General features: G+C 36.4%; 1 protein-coding gene across 1 annotated transcript; it reads right to left on the reverse strand.

The window, feature by feature from the left end:
- Nucleotides 1-6,470: 6,470 nt before the first annotated feature.
- LOC124169573 (pyrimidine-specific ribonucleoside hydrolase RihA-like) lies at nucleotides 6,471-16,175 on the reverse strand. Its single transcript, XM_046548213.1, has 5 exons — nucleotides 15,930-16,175; nucleotides 14,769-14,943; nucleotides 13,509-13,701; nucleotides 7,684-7,861; nucleotides 6,471-6,961 (listed from the first exon to the last, which is right to left on the reverse strand). Exons 1-5 carry the CDS (start codon nucleotides 16,173-16,175, stop codon nucleotides 6,620-6,622), a joined length of 1,134 nt encoding a protein of 377 aa, XP_046404169.1. The 3' UTR covers nucleotides 6,471-6,619.
- Between the last annotated feature and the right edge of the window lie 4,102 nt (nucleotides 16,176-20,277).

Consider the following 20,277-nt stretch of genomic DNA (forward strand, 5'->3'; position numbering starts at 1 on the left):
ATGCGGAGTGGACCACTGCGTCACTCATACTTTCTTAATCGATAATTCTACACAAAATCCTTCTTTTTTTACTCAAACGCCGAGAGAATACGTAAAAAAAGTTAAAATTTCTATGAAAAAATGTATAACTACATATTCCGTTTTAGCGGAAAATGCCGGTTTTTCCCGGCGTATGACAAGTGAGACCATCTTTTAGCCTTTTTTGAGCACTTCGCACGACCGTTGTTAATTTTTGTTTATTCCTTAGTTGCGTTCAGTTTACATATTGAACTTATAAAACCAGAGTTGCCAAGGTTAATTAAATGATGTGGGAAAAAATTGGTCCACAAAGCTAAAGCAAAGTTGTAAAGTTCGTTCCGTTCGTCAACTTAAATTCTATGTAAACTCAAGACCCAAAAAATCGTTGATATAATAAAAAAAATTAACCGAGCTACCAAATCTAGCAATTTTGTCATGGGATCGCTTGTCCTGCCGCACAATTGCGTAGCGAATCTGCAGGCAGTAATGCTGTAACATGGACGCGTCAATCCCTGCTGCCTGAGCATGTAGAACAATTGGGTTTTCTGCGTTAGAATTTGAAAGAGGACTCTGAGATTTAGAATGGAAATTAGAATTTAGAAACTTGAATTTTAGAGGACTCTGAAAAAAGGAAGGGGAATGATGGAAAATCATAGCAACAAAATTGTTTGTGCAAACAAAAGAAATAGAGGTGAAATTGAAAAAATGGAAAAGAAGAGGAAGGAGCTAAAATTAATAGATGAAAAAGGTGAAGAGGGACATTTTTTATGAAATATTTTAACAGTCTAATTCTCAATGGCATGATTCAATATGAGCAATAATTAATTTTTTACATCAAGGGATGTAGAAGAATTGATTGAACTTCAATTTTGAAAAAAAGGAGCAGAGGTGAGAAAATTCTAAAAACAAAGTCTTTCTGATAAACTGAAAAGAATAAAACAATTTTCTACGAGTCTGAAAGTTTCTAAATTATTTCCTTCACATACAACGAAAAACACTGGGCGCATTTTCCACTAAAAAACACGTATTCGTACCATCAATTTCAATGAAGTTTTCTGAGGTTCATTGGAATTTGTGATTTCACAACATTATGATGTGAGTATAATTTGAGTGCTATAGTAGAATATGCGCCCGTTTGTGAATGGTGCCAATAATTAAGAGAATCTGCGGGGCACATAGAAAGTTTTTTTTTTTAAGTTCCATTGGAAAAATGTAAGTTTTTCATGAAAGGTTATTTTAATATTTTAGCCTATTGTATATTATATGCTCGTTTTAACAGTGAAAGTGGGACTATTGCTTATTTCTCATCTAACCATTTGAAAAATACAATCCTTAAGTAACAAACTGCAGACAAAAATTTTAAGAAGTGGCAGTGACACCATAAAAGTCCACAGGCCTTCTGCTGTGAAGGGTTGGCAGAGCCCTCAGCAAGCGAAAGCTAGTTTTTTCCTGATATGAAGTTTATCTTTAATTTCTAATGTCGAATTGAGTCACCTACGACAATATATACATCAAAGTTTCTTTCTTCCCTGATAGGAATAATTTTTTCATAAATTTCCTGATATGAAATATATCTTTATATTTTAGTTTGTCGAGTCGAAGCACCTCTGACAAGCTGTGTTTCTAAGTTTCTTTTTTCTCTAATCGGAATACTTTTTTCCTTAAATAAGCTGGTACGACATTCATCTTTAAACAATAACTTCTGGATTTGAGGCACCACTGACAAGGTATATCTTAAATTTTCTTCCTCTCTGATGGGAATAAGTTTTTCTTTAAATTTCCTGACACGAAATTTATCTTTAAATTATAATTTCTCGAGTTAAGGCACTACTGACGAGCTTTGTTTTTAATGTAACTCAATTTATTCTTCTTAATTATGCATGATGTTGTTGTCTCTTTTATCTTATTGATTCATCTGCTATGGTAACTTGTCAACAACTTTTTTCCCTTGACAACCCTATGCTTATTTATAAACTTCAACACTTTCCCTTGTTGATGTAAATTCAAATTTTGTTAAAACAATTACTATTAACTTAAACACTTTCCCTTGTTGATATAAATTAACATTTCGTTTAAACAATTACTCGAACACGCAGTGGAAGCGTGCTGGACCCATAACCTAATGTAACTCAATTATTCTTCTTAAGTATTCATGATATTGTTGTCTTTTTTATCTTATTTATTCATCTGCTCTGGCTACCAGTCAACAACTTTTTACCCTTGACAACCGTTTGCTTATTTATATACTTCAACACTTTCCCTTGTTGATTTAATTTAACATTTCGTCAATACGATTACTATTAACTTCAAAAATTTTGAATCATAAGGATTATTGGCCAGTTCACATAGAGGAAATTATTGTAATAAGATAAAAACAGCTGTAGTATTTTTTCACAGTATTTTTTTCGCTCAACCGGTTTCAACGTACCTACGCACGCTTTTTTATCAAAAGCTGTCCATACTCGTCATTATTGAGACAGCTCGTGATAATGACGTTGAAACCGGTATCTAGCGAATGAAATATTGTGGAAATTTACCACTTCTGTTCATTTAAATGTTTCTTTTTCTCTGTTTGAAATAAAATTTCCCTAAACTTCCTGATACAAAATTTATCTTTCCAGTAGAAAAGAAATGAGCAATTTTTGGATAAATGGTTGAAAGTGATCGAATGGGACAAAAATTAATTCCTCTGCTTCAATGTTTAAGTGGTGCTGTTTGCTTCTTTAACCAAGAGGTAGATATGAAGTTAACCGCCCCGAGAAAAATAGTACTCGGGACATTCGTCTCTTAATCCCCCTGGCACTTGGTATCAGACAAGATATTCCGTTTCAAGCATGAAGAAACGAAATTCCAAAATCTCTTAAGCATTCGTTGACCATATATCTATATAGGTAAGCGATAGGCATTATCCCGAGACAAGTGAAGACTACTTAAATATCCTAGCTGTTTTCCTTATCTTATCGCAGTAAGGTGTATTGCTTAATTATATCGCTATTACCTCCGATTTCTTCTTCTTTGATTGTCACATACGTTGATGTAAGATATAGAGCTATCCCTTTTTTTTAAAGATTCCGATATATATTTTTTTTCTCAACAAACCTTGTCGTATATTAATGTGTTACCTACTTCTGCATTATTAATAATAACTAATGATAACAACCGCTACGTTCATTTTGAGGCCTATGTTGACGTGAGATACAGAAATTGGGGTCATTTTTGGATTAGAATATTTTCTTAAGTGTCGAATCTGACAATAAGTCGAGAATTGTGTTACCTGAGTGCTATTTCCGGCAGCATATAAAATTTTGTGATCCCCCGCACAATAAATGTGAGTATTCCTATCTCCTAAGAGGTAAGTACACTGCCATTCATTTTTATCTCTATACTATAAAGCCCAGTTAACTGGGCTAAATTAACTCAGTTAAATTAGCCCCGTTAACTGGGCCAAATTAACTCAGTTAAATTACGTCCACTCACTCCCTCATTTAAATGTTTGGGGTGAACGAGACGAGATACGATAAAAAGTATTGTGATGATCCCCTCTAAATTTGTCTGGAAAAATTATGAAAACACTAAATTTCCCATTACATAGCCCGTCTATTCACTTAAAATTGAGCATAGGGATGAGGTGAAATAAAGGTCACCAGGATACAATGACTGCGCGGCGATCAGATACAAAAAAACATAATAGCAACATATTTGCTTGTGCAAACAGAATCAGCAAAATTGGAAAAGAACATAAAGATTTTAAAACGAAAAGATAGAATGGGGAATTAAAACGAAAATATCAAGAAGATAATATAAGAAATTTACAACGTAAGTTTTGAAAAGTCAATTTCCTAATGGCTTCTTTCCATAAGAAGAAAAATTTGTTTACATCTAAAGCGTTTATATAAGCGAAAAGAGGAGAAATATAAGGTAGGAAATTACTCATTTTTTTATAAATTACATTCAATATATGAAATTTCGGTGTTATCAAAATAGAAGGTGTGGTTGTCATTAATTTGAATAGTTAACAAGTGCGCATAATGTCATTTTAAAAAGATGATTCGTGCTGTTGACTATAGTACCTGCCTTGTTACCGATACTCGATTGCAGTTGAAAGATTACCAAACAAACCTTCCATTTGAGATAGGTAGGTAAAAATGATTTTATTTTCATTGATTTCGATGGCGATATCGTTTTATTTTTTACGTTCATTTTGCCGTTTAAACCCTTTTTAATGTGCAATGTTATCTTGCCATCTTCTACTCACCAGAAGATTTTATTGCGCATTATATTGGGTATTAAAGCTGTTTGAAGATGTTCGTGTATCCCTAATTATTAAAACTTTAAAGAGAGTTATTCCTGAAGTGGTATCATTCGATATCAAATCATATTCGATAAAATTCGTCATACTAGCCCTAATTCATGAGACCCTGATAAAAATAAACTTCCCCATGGTGGGTAAAAGAAAGGTAAAGGAAGAGTAGTACCCATTATGGAGGGTAGTTACCCTTGCTCAACCCACGCTCTACACTACGTGGAGGGTAAGGGAAGGACAAACCTTCTTCTACCCTTCCTGGGAACTCCTCCGCTTACCATCCGTCTACACTTGGTCTACCATCAATTGAGAGTAAGGGAAGTGTAGGCCTATACTTCATCTTCCCTTCCTGGGAACTCCGTTGCTTACCATTCCTCTATACTTCGTCCAACATCTATTGAGTGTAACGTAAGGGTAGTCCTATACTTCATCTACTCTTCCTGAGAACTACTTTGCTAACCAGTCGTTTTTTTTTTTAATTTTAATATTAGTATATTGGTTTTTAGTTTTCATATGTGTCCTACCCTTCCGTTACCTTTCATTGACCATTCAGCCGGCCCAACCCTTCCCCTACACTCCAGGAAGAATAAGGCCTGACCGCCAATGTTCAAAAATACGTTCCGTCTACCCTTCCTGAAGGGTTTAGGAAGGTTAGTCCTATCCCTCTCTTACCCTCATTAGAGGGTGGGCCTCCCCTCAATGAAGTGGTTTATTTTTATCAGGGGAAGTATCTCCACTTTGCGCATTTGCACTAGATATTGATATTCAGATCCTACACAATTCTATTGTGTGTAACAACCTCTTTAAGTTTATGAAGGGAAACTGCAGTCACACCTCATTCATATTTCAAGAACTTTTTTGAGTAATGTGAAAAATAATTAATAATCATGTTTTTTTATATTTATCATGGCAACCGATTAGCCTGTAAATAGATTATGTTAATACGCGTGGGGGACCCGTGTTCAATACCCTGTGTAGGCACATTTATTCGCCGCTTTTTTTGTAATTATTTTGAGGAAACCTACATTGAACTCATAATTTTATGATTTCCAATGAGAACAACGGTTTTCTAGTTGTAAAACCTTTCATCGGCTCACGCTACTTCGGGTTTACTATGCGTTTGATCTTAGTTATTTTATGGAACTGATGGGTGCCATGTTGATAGTATTTATCGAACTAAATTTATCAAACTTGTTTGGCAAAAGTAAGAGAAATAATATACTCCAAATGAATCCAAATTGCGATGAGTTTGATCAGAAAATGGTATTTTTAAACTTTTTGCAGAGTTTACTCGCTTTATGTAATGCTTTATCAATTAAAATGCAGTTAACTGCAGGTCATTGTATTTCGTAAAGTCGTCGTGTTAACATATTAAGTATGAATTGAGTGTTGCAATGGAATATGCTCTCAACGTGTTTAGTATTTGAATTGAATGATATAGAGACTCTGTCTGACTCATAGAAATTTATTTTATTTTTTAAGTAAATCAGAAAAACGTTTCTCTTCTATAAAAATTTATTATCACATTGTAACCTACGTATCATACGCTCGTTTTACTTGAAAGTGAAAGTATTGCTTATACCTAATCTAGCCAACTGAAAAATAAACGATCTTCAAATAAGAAATGGCAGACAAAATGACCTTCCATAGTGACCATGACAGGCCGCATGCCTTTTTAGGAGGGGTCTGGAGGGCAGAGCCCCCCCAGCGAGTAAAAGCGAGTTTGTAACATATGTGTCCTCCTTCGGTAAGTCGAAGAGCAGTGGTGTCATGGTACCGTTCCGGCACTGTTTAACAAAAGAAATAATAGTCAAAAAGCAATTTCATCAATTTGCTGCCTTAAAATTTCTTATATATGCACCCGTAACCAAATTAAAATCTTTGTAATAAAATGTCTTAATAACTTGTAATAAACAAAACGCACAGAGTAATATTTCAGTTCTAACAAAAGTTAAGGAAAGTCTGTTCCGGCACTGCTAAGTTTGCCATGACGACACTGGTGAAGAGCACATTGTTGCTCCTTCACCTCACCCAAGACAGTTGAAAAATTTGGACTTAAGAGCTGCCGCAAAATAATCGAAAAAGACAAGAATTAAACTCACATGTTTCATATATTTTATTTATTTAAACATTTCATGTTTTTTTCATAGTTCCAGCTGCTGCAAATCTTTGAGCTTACGCAAACAGAATCGATACTTTGAACGATAAAAAATCATAGTAGCTTTCACTACTTTTTAAGTTATTTGACGAGAATGAATCGATTCAGTCGAGGGCTTCTGTCGATCCCTTTTCCGTTGCTCAATCCTCCTTGACGATCTTCAAGAGCGTTTTCTTGAATGCTTCCACGTCGATCTCCTCGATGAGCTCGAAGTTGGCTGCCTTGCCCGTGGTGTTTGCATAGTCCACAATGAGAGCACCGGCTTCCTCTCCACAGGTCGTCAGCACCCTGCCGTAGAGCGGCTTTCCACCGCACGTGGACCTGCACTTCTTGTTGGAGTCGTAGTTGAGGGCCATCCACGCAGCGTAGCTGTCCGCACTGATCCACTGGCTGTCATCGCTCTGCCTCGCTATCCTCTCGGCCTGGTTCAACAGCCGAGCGACTGGAGTGTCGACAGCTCCCATCACGTTCTTCCTCCAGTCCTGCAATCATGTAAACGACCGATTAAAGGCTGCATCACACGATATAGGACCTCGAACAAGTATTGAGGATACTAGCGAGTACCAAATAGGGTAGTTTCCAGGGACGCCGACTCACAAAAAATATTGGGGGGGCCCAAACCGGGGATCTCGCCCCGGGAAATTTTACAAGTAGTGAGTTTTAAGTTTTTTAAGCATTTTAGAAGAGTCGTTTGATCAAAATTAGAACCCTTATAACTCGAATCACTATATATCTATATCTATATCGAAAGGCATTGATTGCGATTCGTTACCCACCATTAGTGTATTCATAATATACAAATTATTTTGTTTTAGAAATTCCAGTTTAGACGAATGGCATGGCCAATTTTATCCTCATTTGAGAAAGGCCAGATTGGCGCCCATGCGATGCCACTCCACGTGACGTCACAGGGACCTAGTTTCTACACGAGAGGATAGGAGTTTTGCATAAGTACGTAAGACTAACGCACGTCAAACCATAATTTTCAACTTCTTTGAGGAAAACTAAACATATGAAATGGTTTTCAAAGGACTTCGATGAATTAAAAGTAAGAAATTGGCCCTGAAGTGCAAAGTGCAAGGTTCTTTATACGAGGAGTGACCAATAAATTGTATATGCAATTGGATCGTTTGCCCCCCGTTGCAAACACTACCTTAAGTTTTAATATGCAATAAATATAACCTCCATATAAGGTAAAACTTACGATAAATATTTGTGAACGTATTTTGACCGTCTCCCAAGGGACGAGACATATAGGCCTTGCAGTTTCGCTTAAAACGATCTCCGCAGCATTGGGATCCATATAGAAGTTGAATTCAACTCCTGGCTTGACATTTCCAACTCCTGTGATGAATGAAAAGTAATAATAGCATAATTCAGTGCTCATAGATATTCAGGAGAGCGAAGCCATACTCAGTAATGGGGAAATTAGCCGAGAAAATATAATGTAATATAAAATAATATAATATAATGTAATATAATATAATTTATTATTCTCAGATTTACATCCGTTGGAACTTTTATATATAATGAGTTTATAGCTCAGCAGTAAATTAACCAATATAATATTCATTTGTACCAATTAACAAAAAATGAGCTTATACAAAAACTTCAAGACAACTCAAACACAACAGAAGTAAATAACTTGAACCATTCAACAAAAACCAATATACACAAAGAATTCAAGTCAATCAAATACTGCAGAAAACAACTTGAACCAATTAACAAAAATTTACACATTACAAAAATTTCAGTTCAGTATAATACAATTGAAGAAAATAAATTGAAAGAATCGACAGAAATGAACTTTATCTGCAGTAATTGAGGCACAGCTGATGTGATGGACTTCGCGGCACTTATCACAAGAGACAAAGCGGTTGCCTCGTTTGATTGTTTGCCTGCAAATTGCACAGCTAGGCATTTCGTAAGACAGGAGCGAAAAACGAGCAAGGTTCTACGATCCGCTCCGTGCAAGAGCTGAGCGACAGCGACAATAAAAAGCATACCCATCCCGTGAGTTGGGCCGTGCCAAATGTAATCACTCATCCTCAATCGAGTTCTCAAATTATAACTTGCATTCTAAATTATTTTAATGATGACTCAAATTATGACGATGGGTACACGAATGAATATTGAGTACTCTGGTGAATGCATTTCAATCAAATGAATTTCAAGTCATGGCCTGGAACATACCAGAAAACCTAGTTCGGGATGCGTTTATCACACGATTTTTTAATATTGTGTCTTTTTCCTCAATGATTTTTAACACACTTTCGATCGACGATTCAGATTGAAATTTCGAGCGTTTGCTTGTTTCTGCTGATGATAAAATATTCAATGATATGGTATTAAAAAAAAAGTCGTGTCGGCAGTCGTGGGACTGGCCGACAGAAGTGAAAACTGAAATAATTATTATCGATTTATTTTTTATATAGATTTAATATTATTAAAGAACTAATTTTTCCAGTAATACTCATTTTCCAACAAAAATTGAAATTATTTTTTTCAGCAAACTGTTTATTATTAAATATATATTAAAAATACGATGTGCATGAATAGAAAGTAACATCATTTATATATTAAAATATAATATGCTTTTATTTCTTTTATTTAATATGCTTTAAACCTATAATTGTTCACTATGCACATAAAAGAAACTGCCTTAAATTGTACTGACCTATATTTTTATAGCGTGTACACTCTTCTGCACGTTCATGCACGAGCTCTTTATATTTAATGAACTTATACAATATACGCTATAGATTTTTATTTTCAATTTTAATATTTTTTAAACAAAAAGACTTTAACAGACTATATATTAACAAAGTGTATATATTAATCTCTATTAACAGTCTACAAAATAATACGCACTGTATAAAAAAAGTACATATGTACAGTATAGAACTAGGAGCAGGCAGATGCCAGTATTCTGTATGTAAAAGTATAGCGGTGACGCAACCTATACCATTGTATACACTATGCACACTATACATATGTATATCTCGCTGTAGCGATCGCGGTGTCGGGTCGGTGACGCTCACGCGAATTCTATGCTTTTTCCCCATCCAGCAAAAGTGCTTAACGCCGCTAAAGAAGTTTTCACTTCAAAAATTTGTTCCTTCCCGCTCCTTTTGATTGAGAGGTTGATAAGCCTAAAGGTACAAGTGATTTTCTTTTTCTAACCAGAGTTAGGTACATGAATTAGGCAAAAAAAACAAATGACACCAACTGGATATGAATAACACATTTGATTTTCCAGTCCATGTCAGCACATAACACAGATTCACTCGTATCCCTTGGCCACCAAGTTTTAGTATTTATTTTTTCTATCAATTTCTGTACCTAACTCTGTTTAGAAAAAAATAACTGGCACTTCTTGGCTTAAAAGCCCCTAATTAAGAATTTTCACATGAGAAATAATTTTAAATTTGTTCAATAGATGGAGTTAGCTTATTTATATATTTTCCTGGCAAAGGGTCTCGCAGGTTAAGATCGAGAAAAGTGACCCCAGATATTTTGAAAAATAAAAAATATACATTTAAAGGTTATCAAAATTATCAAAAATTATGCGTTTCCCCAAAGTTTCAGGCCTCAACAGTTAAAATTTTCCCAAAAAAATTGAAACATGATTTTTCGTCTTTTTTTAACCACATCTACTGTTTTTATTGTAGTGAAAACGTTTTTTTTTTTACTTTAAAATGTATATTCCATTACCTTCTACCATCCGTATTTTTTTCAAAATTTTTTGGCTGAAAACAAAAATTTTATGCTAGCTTAAAATTTTCAAAATTTAATTAAAAATTATAGGAAACAATGGACAACCCGAAAAAATATGTTGTTGCCCCTATATCAAAGTATACACCTATTTTTTCAGATCCCAATTACATGTTAAAATTGGTGAAACACGGTCAAAAACACGAATAGCTGCTTTGTGCCATTATCATCTATGTATTCCACGAGGATATTTGATTTGATTGTTTGGAGCAACGATTGTCGATATGTTTGTGATATAATTGATTAAGAATAACTATCTAAAAACAATGCCTATTGCACAAATAAATATCGCAATTAATGTTTATAACCATACTGTTAACTTCTTCAAGCTTTGAGAAATACTGCTGCCTCTGACGAAAATCATTTTTTTCATAATTTTTCTAATTAATTACCCATGACGTTATCGATAGAGATTGAGCCAGAATATGACTGAATATTCGGGGAACAGTTTTCGAAGAAGCGATGAAACTTCATCATTGTTGATGTCAACATTAAGATTTCTCTGATGCTTACTTTAGAGATGGGTCAAAAAGAACCGAACTGCCAAAACGAACTGTTCACTGAAATGAACCGGTTCGAAAATGAACCGTTCTCTAAAACACCCTGTTCACTGTTCATGTCGGCACTGCACAATTGCTCGTACTCGGTACAGTAGGTATGATCATGAGGCATTTTGAACTGCAGCTTACTCGAGCAAGTGCGTTGTGGGTACAACAGATGGCGGTTACGAGGGAGGCCATCCAAGGCCGCCGAAGTGCGTCGTAGACGACCGAGCCCCTCCCCTTCTTTCTCTACTATTCCCCTCCGATAGCCACTGAACGGTTCGTTCCAACTAATATTTGAACTGATATTTAAAATATTAGTTCTTTTGAACCGTTCGAAATGACTAATATTTGAACTGATATTTAAAATATTAGTTCTATCGAACCGTTCTAAATATTAGATCAAATATTAGTTTCCTCGGGGCGTTCAGTTGGGATATCGCGTTCATTTTGATTTCGTATTTTGAACATTTGTGGATCTGTGGATGCATCTCCAAAAATATTGTTTAAAACGCGATTCATGAACTTAGGAAACGATTGAACTCATGATTGTGGAACATTTTTTTCGGTCCCCTTACCAAGATGATCTTTGGACTTAGTTTTTGGCGCCTACGATGAAATTTTTTAATGTGGATGCATCTCCAAAAATATTGTTTAAAACTCGATTCATGAACTTAGGAAACGATTGAACTCATGATTGTGGAACATTTTTTTCGGTCCCCTTACCAAGATGATCTTTGGACTTAGTTTTTGGCGCCTACGATGAAATTTTTTAATGTGGATGCATCTCCAAAAATATTGTTTAAAACGCGATTCATGAACTTAGGAAACGATTGAACTCATGATTGTGGAACATTTTTTTCGGTCCCCTTACCAAGATGATCTTTGGACTTGGTTTTTGGCGCCTACGATTAAATTTTAATTTTTTAAGTGCGCTGTATTGTGCAATGTGGATGCATCTCCAAAAATGTTGTTTAAAACGCCTTACGATACCACACTAAGCTTTCATGTACTCTAAACGTATGATAAACGATATTTTCTACCGAATGACCCTACCTGTTCACTATGAACCGATATTTTGAACTGTTCTTTTTACTGAACAGGATCAAAGTGAACGGTTCATAAAAATGAACAGTTTAACCCACCTCTAGCTTACTTTGTCAATAGGGTAGTTTCCTTCATCAAAGAAAACGAAGAGCATTGATTGCGATTCGTTACCCACCAGTAGTGTAAACATAATATAACAATAGGGTGGTTTCCTATTATTTTTTTATTGCCTTAATCGAAAGATTATTACTCCTGGAGTACGTATTTCGCGCTTTTAGATTTTTAAATGACAACATCTATTTTTCGCGATTAAATGAAAAGTGAAAATTTTCAAGCGCGCGAAAACGCGACGCTTAAGTATGAATGTCGGGAAATATCTCCGTACGTCGTATTTCTGGTTCCCCCTCCCGCCCGGTGAGATGACCTTGAGGCGAGGCTTAGCTCTGATACGTCGCAGGATGCTAGCGGATAGCTGAGTACCTTGCTGAACGGTAGCGCTTGGCTTAAAAAAGGTTTATTAATACCTTATCAAACGAAGAAAACTTTCCGACATTAGCCAGTTTTAATAGGTGATTATTAAGACATGTTTCCCTGAGCTCTGTGCCTCATGCTTGCATTGGTAACCTCAGACGATGCATAACTCCTATCCTCTCGTGTAGAAACTAGGTCCCTGTGACGTCATGCGGAGTGGAATCGCATGGGCGCCAATCTGGCCTTTTTCAAATGAGGATAAAATTTGACCCTTGCCATTCGTCTAAACCGGTATTTCAAAAACCAAATAATTTGTGTATTATGAATACACTAATGGTGGGTAACGAATCGCAATCAATGCCTTTCGTTTTCTTTGATGAAGGAAACTACCCTATTATTTGGTTTAAGAAATACCGGTTTAGACGAATGGGAATGGACAATTTTATTCTCATTTGAAAAAGGCCAGACTGCCGCCCATGCGATGCCACTCCACGTGACGTCACAGGGACCTAGTTTCTACACGAGTAGATAGGAGTTTTACATCGTCTGAGATTACCAAAGCATGCATGAGGCACAGAGCTCAGGGAAACATGTCTTAATAATCACCTATTAAAACTGGCTAAGGTCGGAAAGCTTTCCTCGTTTGATAAGGTATTAATAATCCTTATTTAAGCCAGGGTACTACCAGCTAGCAGGGTACTCAGCTACATGCTAGCATCCTGCATCGTATCAGCGCTCAAAGCCTCGCCCCAAGGTCACTTCACTTGCGGCAGCGGGAACCAGAACGACGTCACACGGAGTTGTCCCGGCATTTATACTTAGCCGTCGCGTTTTCGCGCGCTTGAAATTTTTCAATTTTCGTTTAATCGCGAAAAATAGATATCGTCATTCGAAAATCTAAGTGCGTGAAATGCGTAATCCAGGAGTAATAAACTTTCGATTTAGGCAATAAAAAATAATAGGAAACGCCCTATTATACCATATTCCGCCGTGAAACTCGGATCAATATGTCCATCAGCGACGCGAGTTGCGACTTTTGTAAACCTATTTAAATGCGCGGTCGGTGACAAAACATTAAGTGGCCGACTTGAAGGTCCTCTTTTGTAATATTCGTTATTTGACGCATCGCGTAAATATATTCCTATTAGGGTCACCAAGGAGATTCTATCTCGGAATCTTCACCCAATATTTGAACCTTAGACGCATGCAAGTGCTACCACGATACCCATTTGAGCACTTAATATGTTTCAACAAAAGAGGAAGACACTTACCATTGGTTGCACCGCCGAGAACGTAGATACGTTTCACATTTTTCATGAAATTTGGATCGAGCCGGGTAGCCAAGGCGATATTAGTCAGTGGTCCAACGGCTAGAATATTTATTTTTCCTGAAAATCAAGGTTTGGATGAAATGCATGGCGTTTGAGTGAATGGTTAGGTATTTTGAGTGTGGGAAATTTTATCAAACTGAATTTTTACTTTCGGGAAAATTGCCGTCTATATGGTTTATCTTCGTGAAAATTAAGAGATATAATAATCTTCCTTCGTCAAGCCTTTTATCCTAAGCCATCCCATTAAAATAGAATTGAAAAACTTCTTGAATCAAGATCACTTATATGAGAAAAATCGTGATAGACGGACTGGCAACCCACACTAACAATTTTCAATTTATATCAATTTGGATACGATATTTGAAAAAATACGCTGTGACTTTTATATATTAGCGAAGGTTGCGTGTCTATAATTTCTAACTCAATTCAAAAATTAGGATAACCGTTTACTGGGCAATCACCTTTCGTCATAACACTATTATAGAGCGCCGGAGCGGTCACTTCGACTGCTTATGAATTTAGAATGGCCTCCTCTTCCTTCACGTTGGTTAAATAACTGTAGAAATTTCGTGACTTTTGATGAATTTTTGTCCTTCGACCACACGCCAAAATTTTTTATATTTGGGTGAATAAAGTATGAAATAATTGCTGATATTGCTAAAAGCACCAGAGCGGTCATTTTGACCGATATCATTGATTACCTGCATATTATTTGTTTCCTTTAAATCATGTTTTGTTTCTAGCATTATGAGTAACATTCAGGTTAACAGTTTAAATTTACGACTGATTTTCTGCACGTATCTATACAATTCCTTTTTTCTATTCAGTTATATCATAGAATCATTGCATAGACCTCAGCATTTACCTACCACGTTGAAAAACTAAATTTTTTATTGTATGAGAATATTGTAAAGCTGAGTTAAAAATAAAAAAATCAAACTTCAAAAATATAATTTACGAAACAGATCATTTACATACTCCACCCAACGAGAAAAAACCCATTACCGTTCAAAATTATCGCTACCGGCGTTTTTGTGCGTTACAACGTGGCGGTATCTGGGGAAGAACAAGAGTAATTATGAGTGTAGTCATTTATATATAGTCAGTGTTGCATATTTGCACACCTGGATTTTTATTCACGAGTCGGATGAGGGCCTTGACGGCGTGTTCACTCTGAACAAAATCCGTTGGATCAGGAGTGTCCTCGAAGTCAAAGTCGCCGAAGCCGTCCAAGCCGAAGAAGTTATCCGTCTCAGGAGTGCGCAGAATGGATTTCGGAGAGCCGCGATACACTGGGATCTGGAAAGAAGAGCGGACTTAATAACCTTTGTCACCAGACACTTCGCCAGGACCAAGAATATTACAAATCAGGATCCTCAAGTCGGCCGCTAAATGTTTTGGAATTTTGGCCAATGTAAACAATGGCATCGATACATAATCGCGATACAAAGCGCTCATAGCAATGTATAGCGCTCGAAAATTCATTGCAGCGTGCGTGATTGGTAAATGGCCTTCTATGGCTTAATGGCTTAATCTATTTATGAAAACTCTATGCAACAATACATTTATAATGAATGTATACAGTAAATAATGTGTTAACACATATTTTGCATTTTGTCACCAGACAACTAGCCAGCATTTTGTCCATAACACCGTGCAAAACTCTTCGTAATACCCAAGTAGCTATATCATCTTCATTAGTTCAAATGCTTACTTCTTTAGAAGTGATATTTGTAAGTATATCAAAGGTCTTTAGGTCTCTATATTTATTTATTTTATCCCAAGGAATGACGAGATATTAAATAAAACTCCTCCAAAATGCCGGCTAATCCATTTCATAATTGTAATTAGGAAAATAGTAACCCAATGCGTATGATTCATGTCAAGCAAGTTACGAATTTCTTACATCTTAACTAGCCAACCGTTTTGGCCTATCCGGCCCACTGCATAGTCAGAAACACGAATATTACAAAAGAGGATCCTGAAGTCCATTGCATCATTGGAAAAATCGCTGGATCTGTCCCTGGAAGAGTATGTAAAATATATTCCGGTGATTCAGTCTGTATACTCTGATATTATCTACTAATGACGCTAAATTTCATTATATCTTCAACAATAATTAAAATATGGTATTTAAATAATTGTTTTCCGAAATAAAAAATGGGGCTAATCTTAATTTAGTGTGTTAGATATCGAGTGCATACTTTTTATGGATTTTCTATCTCCCGGAATCTTAATATTTATCCGCTATACCCTTTTGCACAGTCTTTTCGTGTATTACGTACGTCGAGTCTGTTCATGGTCTTGAGTGTCTTGAGCACATTGACGACAACGTTGTCGAGATTCGTGTTTCCGTTGACGCAGGTGATGGCCACTACTTCCAATCGCTTCTTACACCTCGCCAGCTTGGACCCGGCCATCACTATGGCAACCGCGTCGTCGCTCCCAGCATCAACATCCAAGATAAACAGCTCCTTCTTGTAGGATTTGGAGTGCGATCTTCCGTCTATGACAGACACTGCCACCATCATGACGAATTGCCTGCAAGGAGAAGATGAGTTTAAGAGTGGTGAAACCTCTATCCTGTTCCGAAGAATTGGGTGGTTTCGTATTTTCTTTAGGTACTGCCTAAATCGAAAAATTATTACTCCTGGAGTAGGTATTTCACGCTTTTAGATTTTTAAATGACGATATCTATTTTTCGCGATTGAATGAAAAGGGAAAATTTCAAGCGCGCAAAAGCGCGACGGCTAAGGTTAATTATACTCTTTATAAAACCACAATGCCCCAAATTTCTTAAGCTAAAACGTAAGAAAATTCATTGAAAAAAACCGCGTAAACGTGCTCCGATTCACCCTATGTTGATTCAATAAAGAAAATGTCTATCTGACAAGCAATTTTGATACTCATTTACGTAGTTTTATTGAATTTGTATCCTTAATTTTTTTATAATTAACTAGCTGACCCGGCGAACTTCGTACCGCCTAACAATCAATGAACTTACAGTCTAGTTATACACTTTATAAATCGGAAGCGGCTGTATCGTCTTTAATCACATTTAATTAATTATAATAAAATAAGGATACAAATTTATATAAACTACTACGTAAATTAGTATCAAAATTGCTTGTCAGATAGACATTTACCGCGCACTTAAATGCGTTTACAAAAGTCGCCAACCGCGTCGCTGACGAACAACTTGATCCGAGTTTCATGAGGAAATAAGTTATAATTAGCAGTTCTTACAGAAATTAATGTACGTGATGATGTGATCTATCAAGTTCATAAAAGCCCAATGCTATTCCTCGCACATTAAAAAAAAATTCATTGCAAAATATTGGAAAAAAGTGGATCGCATTGCACTCATTACCGCACCGCGGAGATTTTTAAAAACAGATTTAAATGCGACCGAAGCGGCAACAGAAATCAGCTTTCTATTGAATGGAATTAACTTTCCTCTACGCAGTCCCCTTGTTTCCTATAAATAACCTTGTGAAGCCAATTATCCCTAAGTGGTAATTTTAATTCATGCCGAATTCTTTCTGTAAACAGTTTATAAATCTTTGAAAAATCTTCTCGGGATACCGCTCGGGTAAGATTATGTAAGAGCGTCGACGTTTCGGGTACCGACACGCTACCCATTCTCACGGCTACTGACAGAAAATCGGATCTCGACCAATCCGGCCCCTCCTAATGCTGGGCTTCAACGGTCACTTCGAATTTTCTGTCAGTAGCCGTGAGAATGGGTAGCGAGTCGGTACGCGAAACGTCGGCGCTCTTACATAATCTTACCCGCGCGGTATCCCGAGAAGATTTTTCAAATATTGTTCGCCGGGAAAGTGTTAAATCACTTATATAGTTCATGATTCGTTAATTTCAAAATAAATGTTACCATAGGAACCAGATCTTCGTGTCCATCCTGTCGCCTCTATGACAGATGTTTGTAGGGTAGAGTTACTTTGTGTTAATCTATTGCTGTTAAATGCCACTTGAGTACAGCGGCTACGTCCGTGTCGTGAGAAATTGTCTTAGAGGAACGCTGGTAGCTGCTCGATCACTCCGACGGGACTAAATTATTTTCGAAACCACGATCGGCTGATGGTGGGCATGAAAAATTTCCGGTGGGTATTCGCGGAAATTCTGGCAAATCAAGTCTCCCGTGGACACGTTCTTTTTATCTAGGAGTCATTTGGTGCGCTGCGATAACTCGGAAAGCGGAAAATTTAGTAGCTAAGTTGTTCTACAGCGTTGATACCTTTCGTTTTTTATGTGATGGCACCGAACAAGCGGTGGCCCACTGAGGAGGCCCAATTTTAATACAATAGAAGGCTGATATCTGTTGCCACTTTGAAACGCCATTTTTGACAGCTTTTTACAATGATGTAAGTTGACTATAACGTGTAGGTGAGATCCTTGGCATGATTTGGGTCTAGTATGACGAATTTTATCACATGATTATTCATCATGAGCGCGAATGATAACGCTTAAGGAATGCTCTAATTATAGTTAATAGTATATGATAATACGCAAGTAAATAATCTCGTGAGTTGCAATTGACAACTTTTGATAAACGATGTATTACAAAAGTTATGATCGTTAAGATGTTAACAGCTAAATAACTTAGTCACTCAAAGGAATCTGATTTTCGTAATATAAATAATTGAATATAAAATACCTATAACTGTACTCATCCTACTTGCAGTGTCTTAGATGTACCAGCTTGCGGATAAAATTGCACATTGAAACGAAAATGAACAGAAAAATGAACGTAACTAACATATAAAGGCTCTCGCTATTACTAGCGATTAAAATGAAGGCATCATAAACCAACCAAGAAACCAACCTATCTTTTAAGGAAGATTTGTTTAGGAATTTTTCAACTTGAATTCGGTATTGAAAACAAAAAAAGAACTGACAGGAACAACATACCTTTAAATTGATTTTTCAAAACGATTAGTGAATTCTATCAAACCAAACAATTGAGAGATTGATATTTGTTACCAAGCAGGCAAGCACGTTCGTAAAATTAATCGTCACTTCGATGAAACTTACGAAGCTCTGAACCGTATCGAATTTTTGCAGTCATTTTTATCAAACTCTTTTGCTCAATTGATAAAATTATGAAATATTGAAATCTTCGAAAAGATCCTCCAAGAACTCTTGATAACATTAATCAAGTGCTTTATTATTTGTATCAAAGTTTCAGTATACTTAACAAATATACTTCGTACCATATACTTGTTCGATAGCTATTATCAAATACTTTGTTTCCGTGTGCACGTCAACTCAACGCAGCAAAGTAATATTTTCTACCCGGCTATCTCCGATTTATTGTAATTTTAATATATTTAATGGTTTTTGTAATTAACGAAGAAAATACCAATCGGGATTGATGAAATATTTCTCGGGATTCCCACCTGGTGTGGTATTGGGTTGACTCTCTCAATGTTAGAAAATTTTCATCAATCTATACGCCGGGAAAACCTAAAATTTTACACCAATCGGGATTGTTTTGCAAGAAATAAATGCGAGAAAGTTAGAGGACTCCAAAGTGTAAAAAAAAAATGCCGAAATTTCACAGAATTTTGTGAAATTCGAACATATCCAAGCAAATATGAAACTTCCATTACTCTTTTAGTAAAATGGACACTGCACTTCACCAGCAGTTTTTGAAAGTCGAATGTATGGCACATTAAAAATGTATGCAAATGAAATAATTTTAATATTAGCCGTGTATGAATGTAAACGAGAAGCTTAGGCGGTTTATTGAAATGACGTGGACGGACCGGATTCCCCTGGGCCTTTTCTTACACTGTCATTTCTGCCACTCCCTAATTTATGGATTAAGACCTATCTATCGGATGATTCAGGATTAATATTGTGCCGCATGTTTTTGAGACCATGTGTTATTGGTAAAGCGCTACACATGGGCGGAAAACTTGTCTGAAGATTTGAAAATATCGCATTTAATTTATGCTCAGTTCAAAGCCACTCTTATATTAGACCCGTAGGTTGGTTTGCCTCCTCTCTACCCAAGGGCGAGCCCAGGATCATAACTAAAGGGGGGGGGGGGGGGGCAAGCCATGGTCTAGGAGGGGAGCAAGCCAACTTGTGACATTCGAAAATATAGTTTTATTTTAGTTACATATCTTATATTAAAACCTATCATTTTTCGTGGGTTTAAAGGAAATTTGTTGAATACTTTCATTTCAATTCAGAACTGGTTTTGCTTAAACACTTTTGCCATTTTTGTTTCTAGGGGAGGGCAGCTGCCCCCCCCCCCCCCTCCTGCCCCTCGCTGGGTACGCCGATGTCGTTACCTTCACACAAAGAAAGACATTTTCACAAAGACAGAGCTTTATAATCAAGAGTAACGGAAGTGGTAGGACTACGGGAAACAATAAATGGTGAAGAATGTTTTCTTCGAAACTGAAAACGCTTTAGAACTCATAGATAAATTCATATCAATAAAACATGTTTTGAGTTCTGCAGATAAAGGAACAAATATTAACTTCTCGAGTTACGGCACCACTGACAAGCGATATTTTCCGGTTTATTTCTCTCTATTTAGAAATATATATTTCCATTGATTTCCTGCTACGAAATTTATCTTTAAGTTATAAAAGAATAAAA

The sequence above is a fragment of the Ischnura elegans genome, chromosome 12 (genome assembly GCF_921293095.1).
Source record: "Ischnura elegans chromosome 12, ioIscEleg1.1, whole genome shotgun sequence".
Lineage (NCBI taxonomy): Eukaryota > Metazoa > Arthropoda > Insecta > Odonata > Coenagrionidae > Ischnura > Ischnura elegans.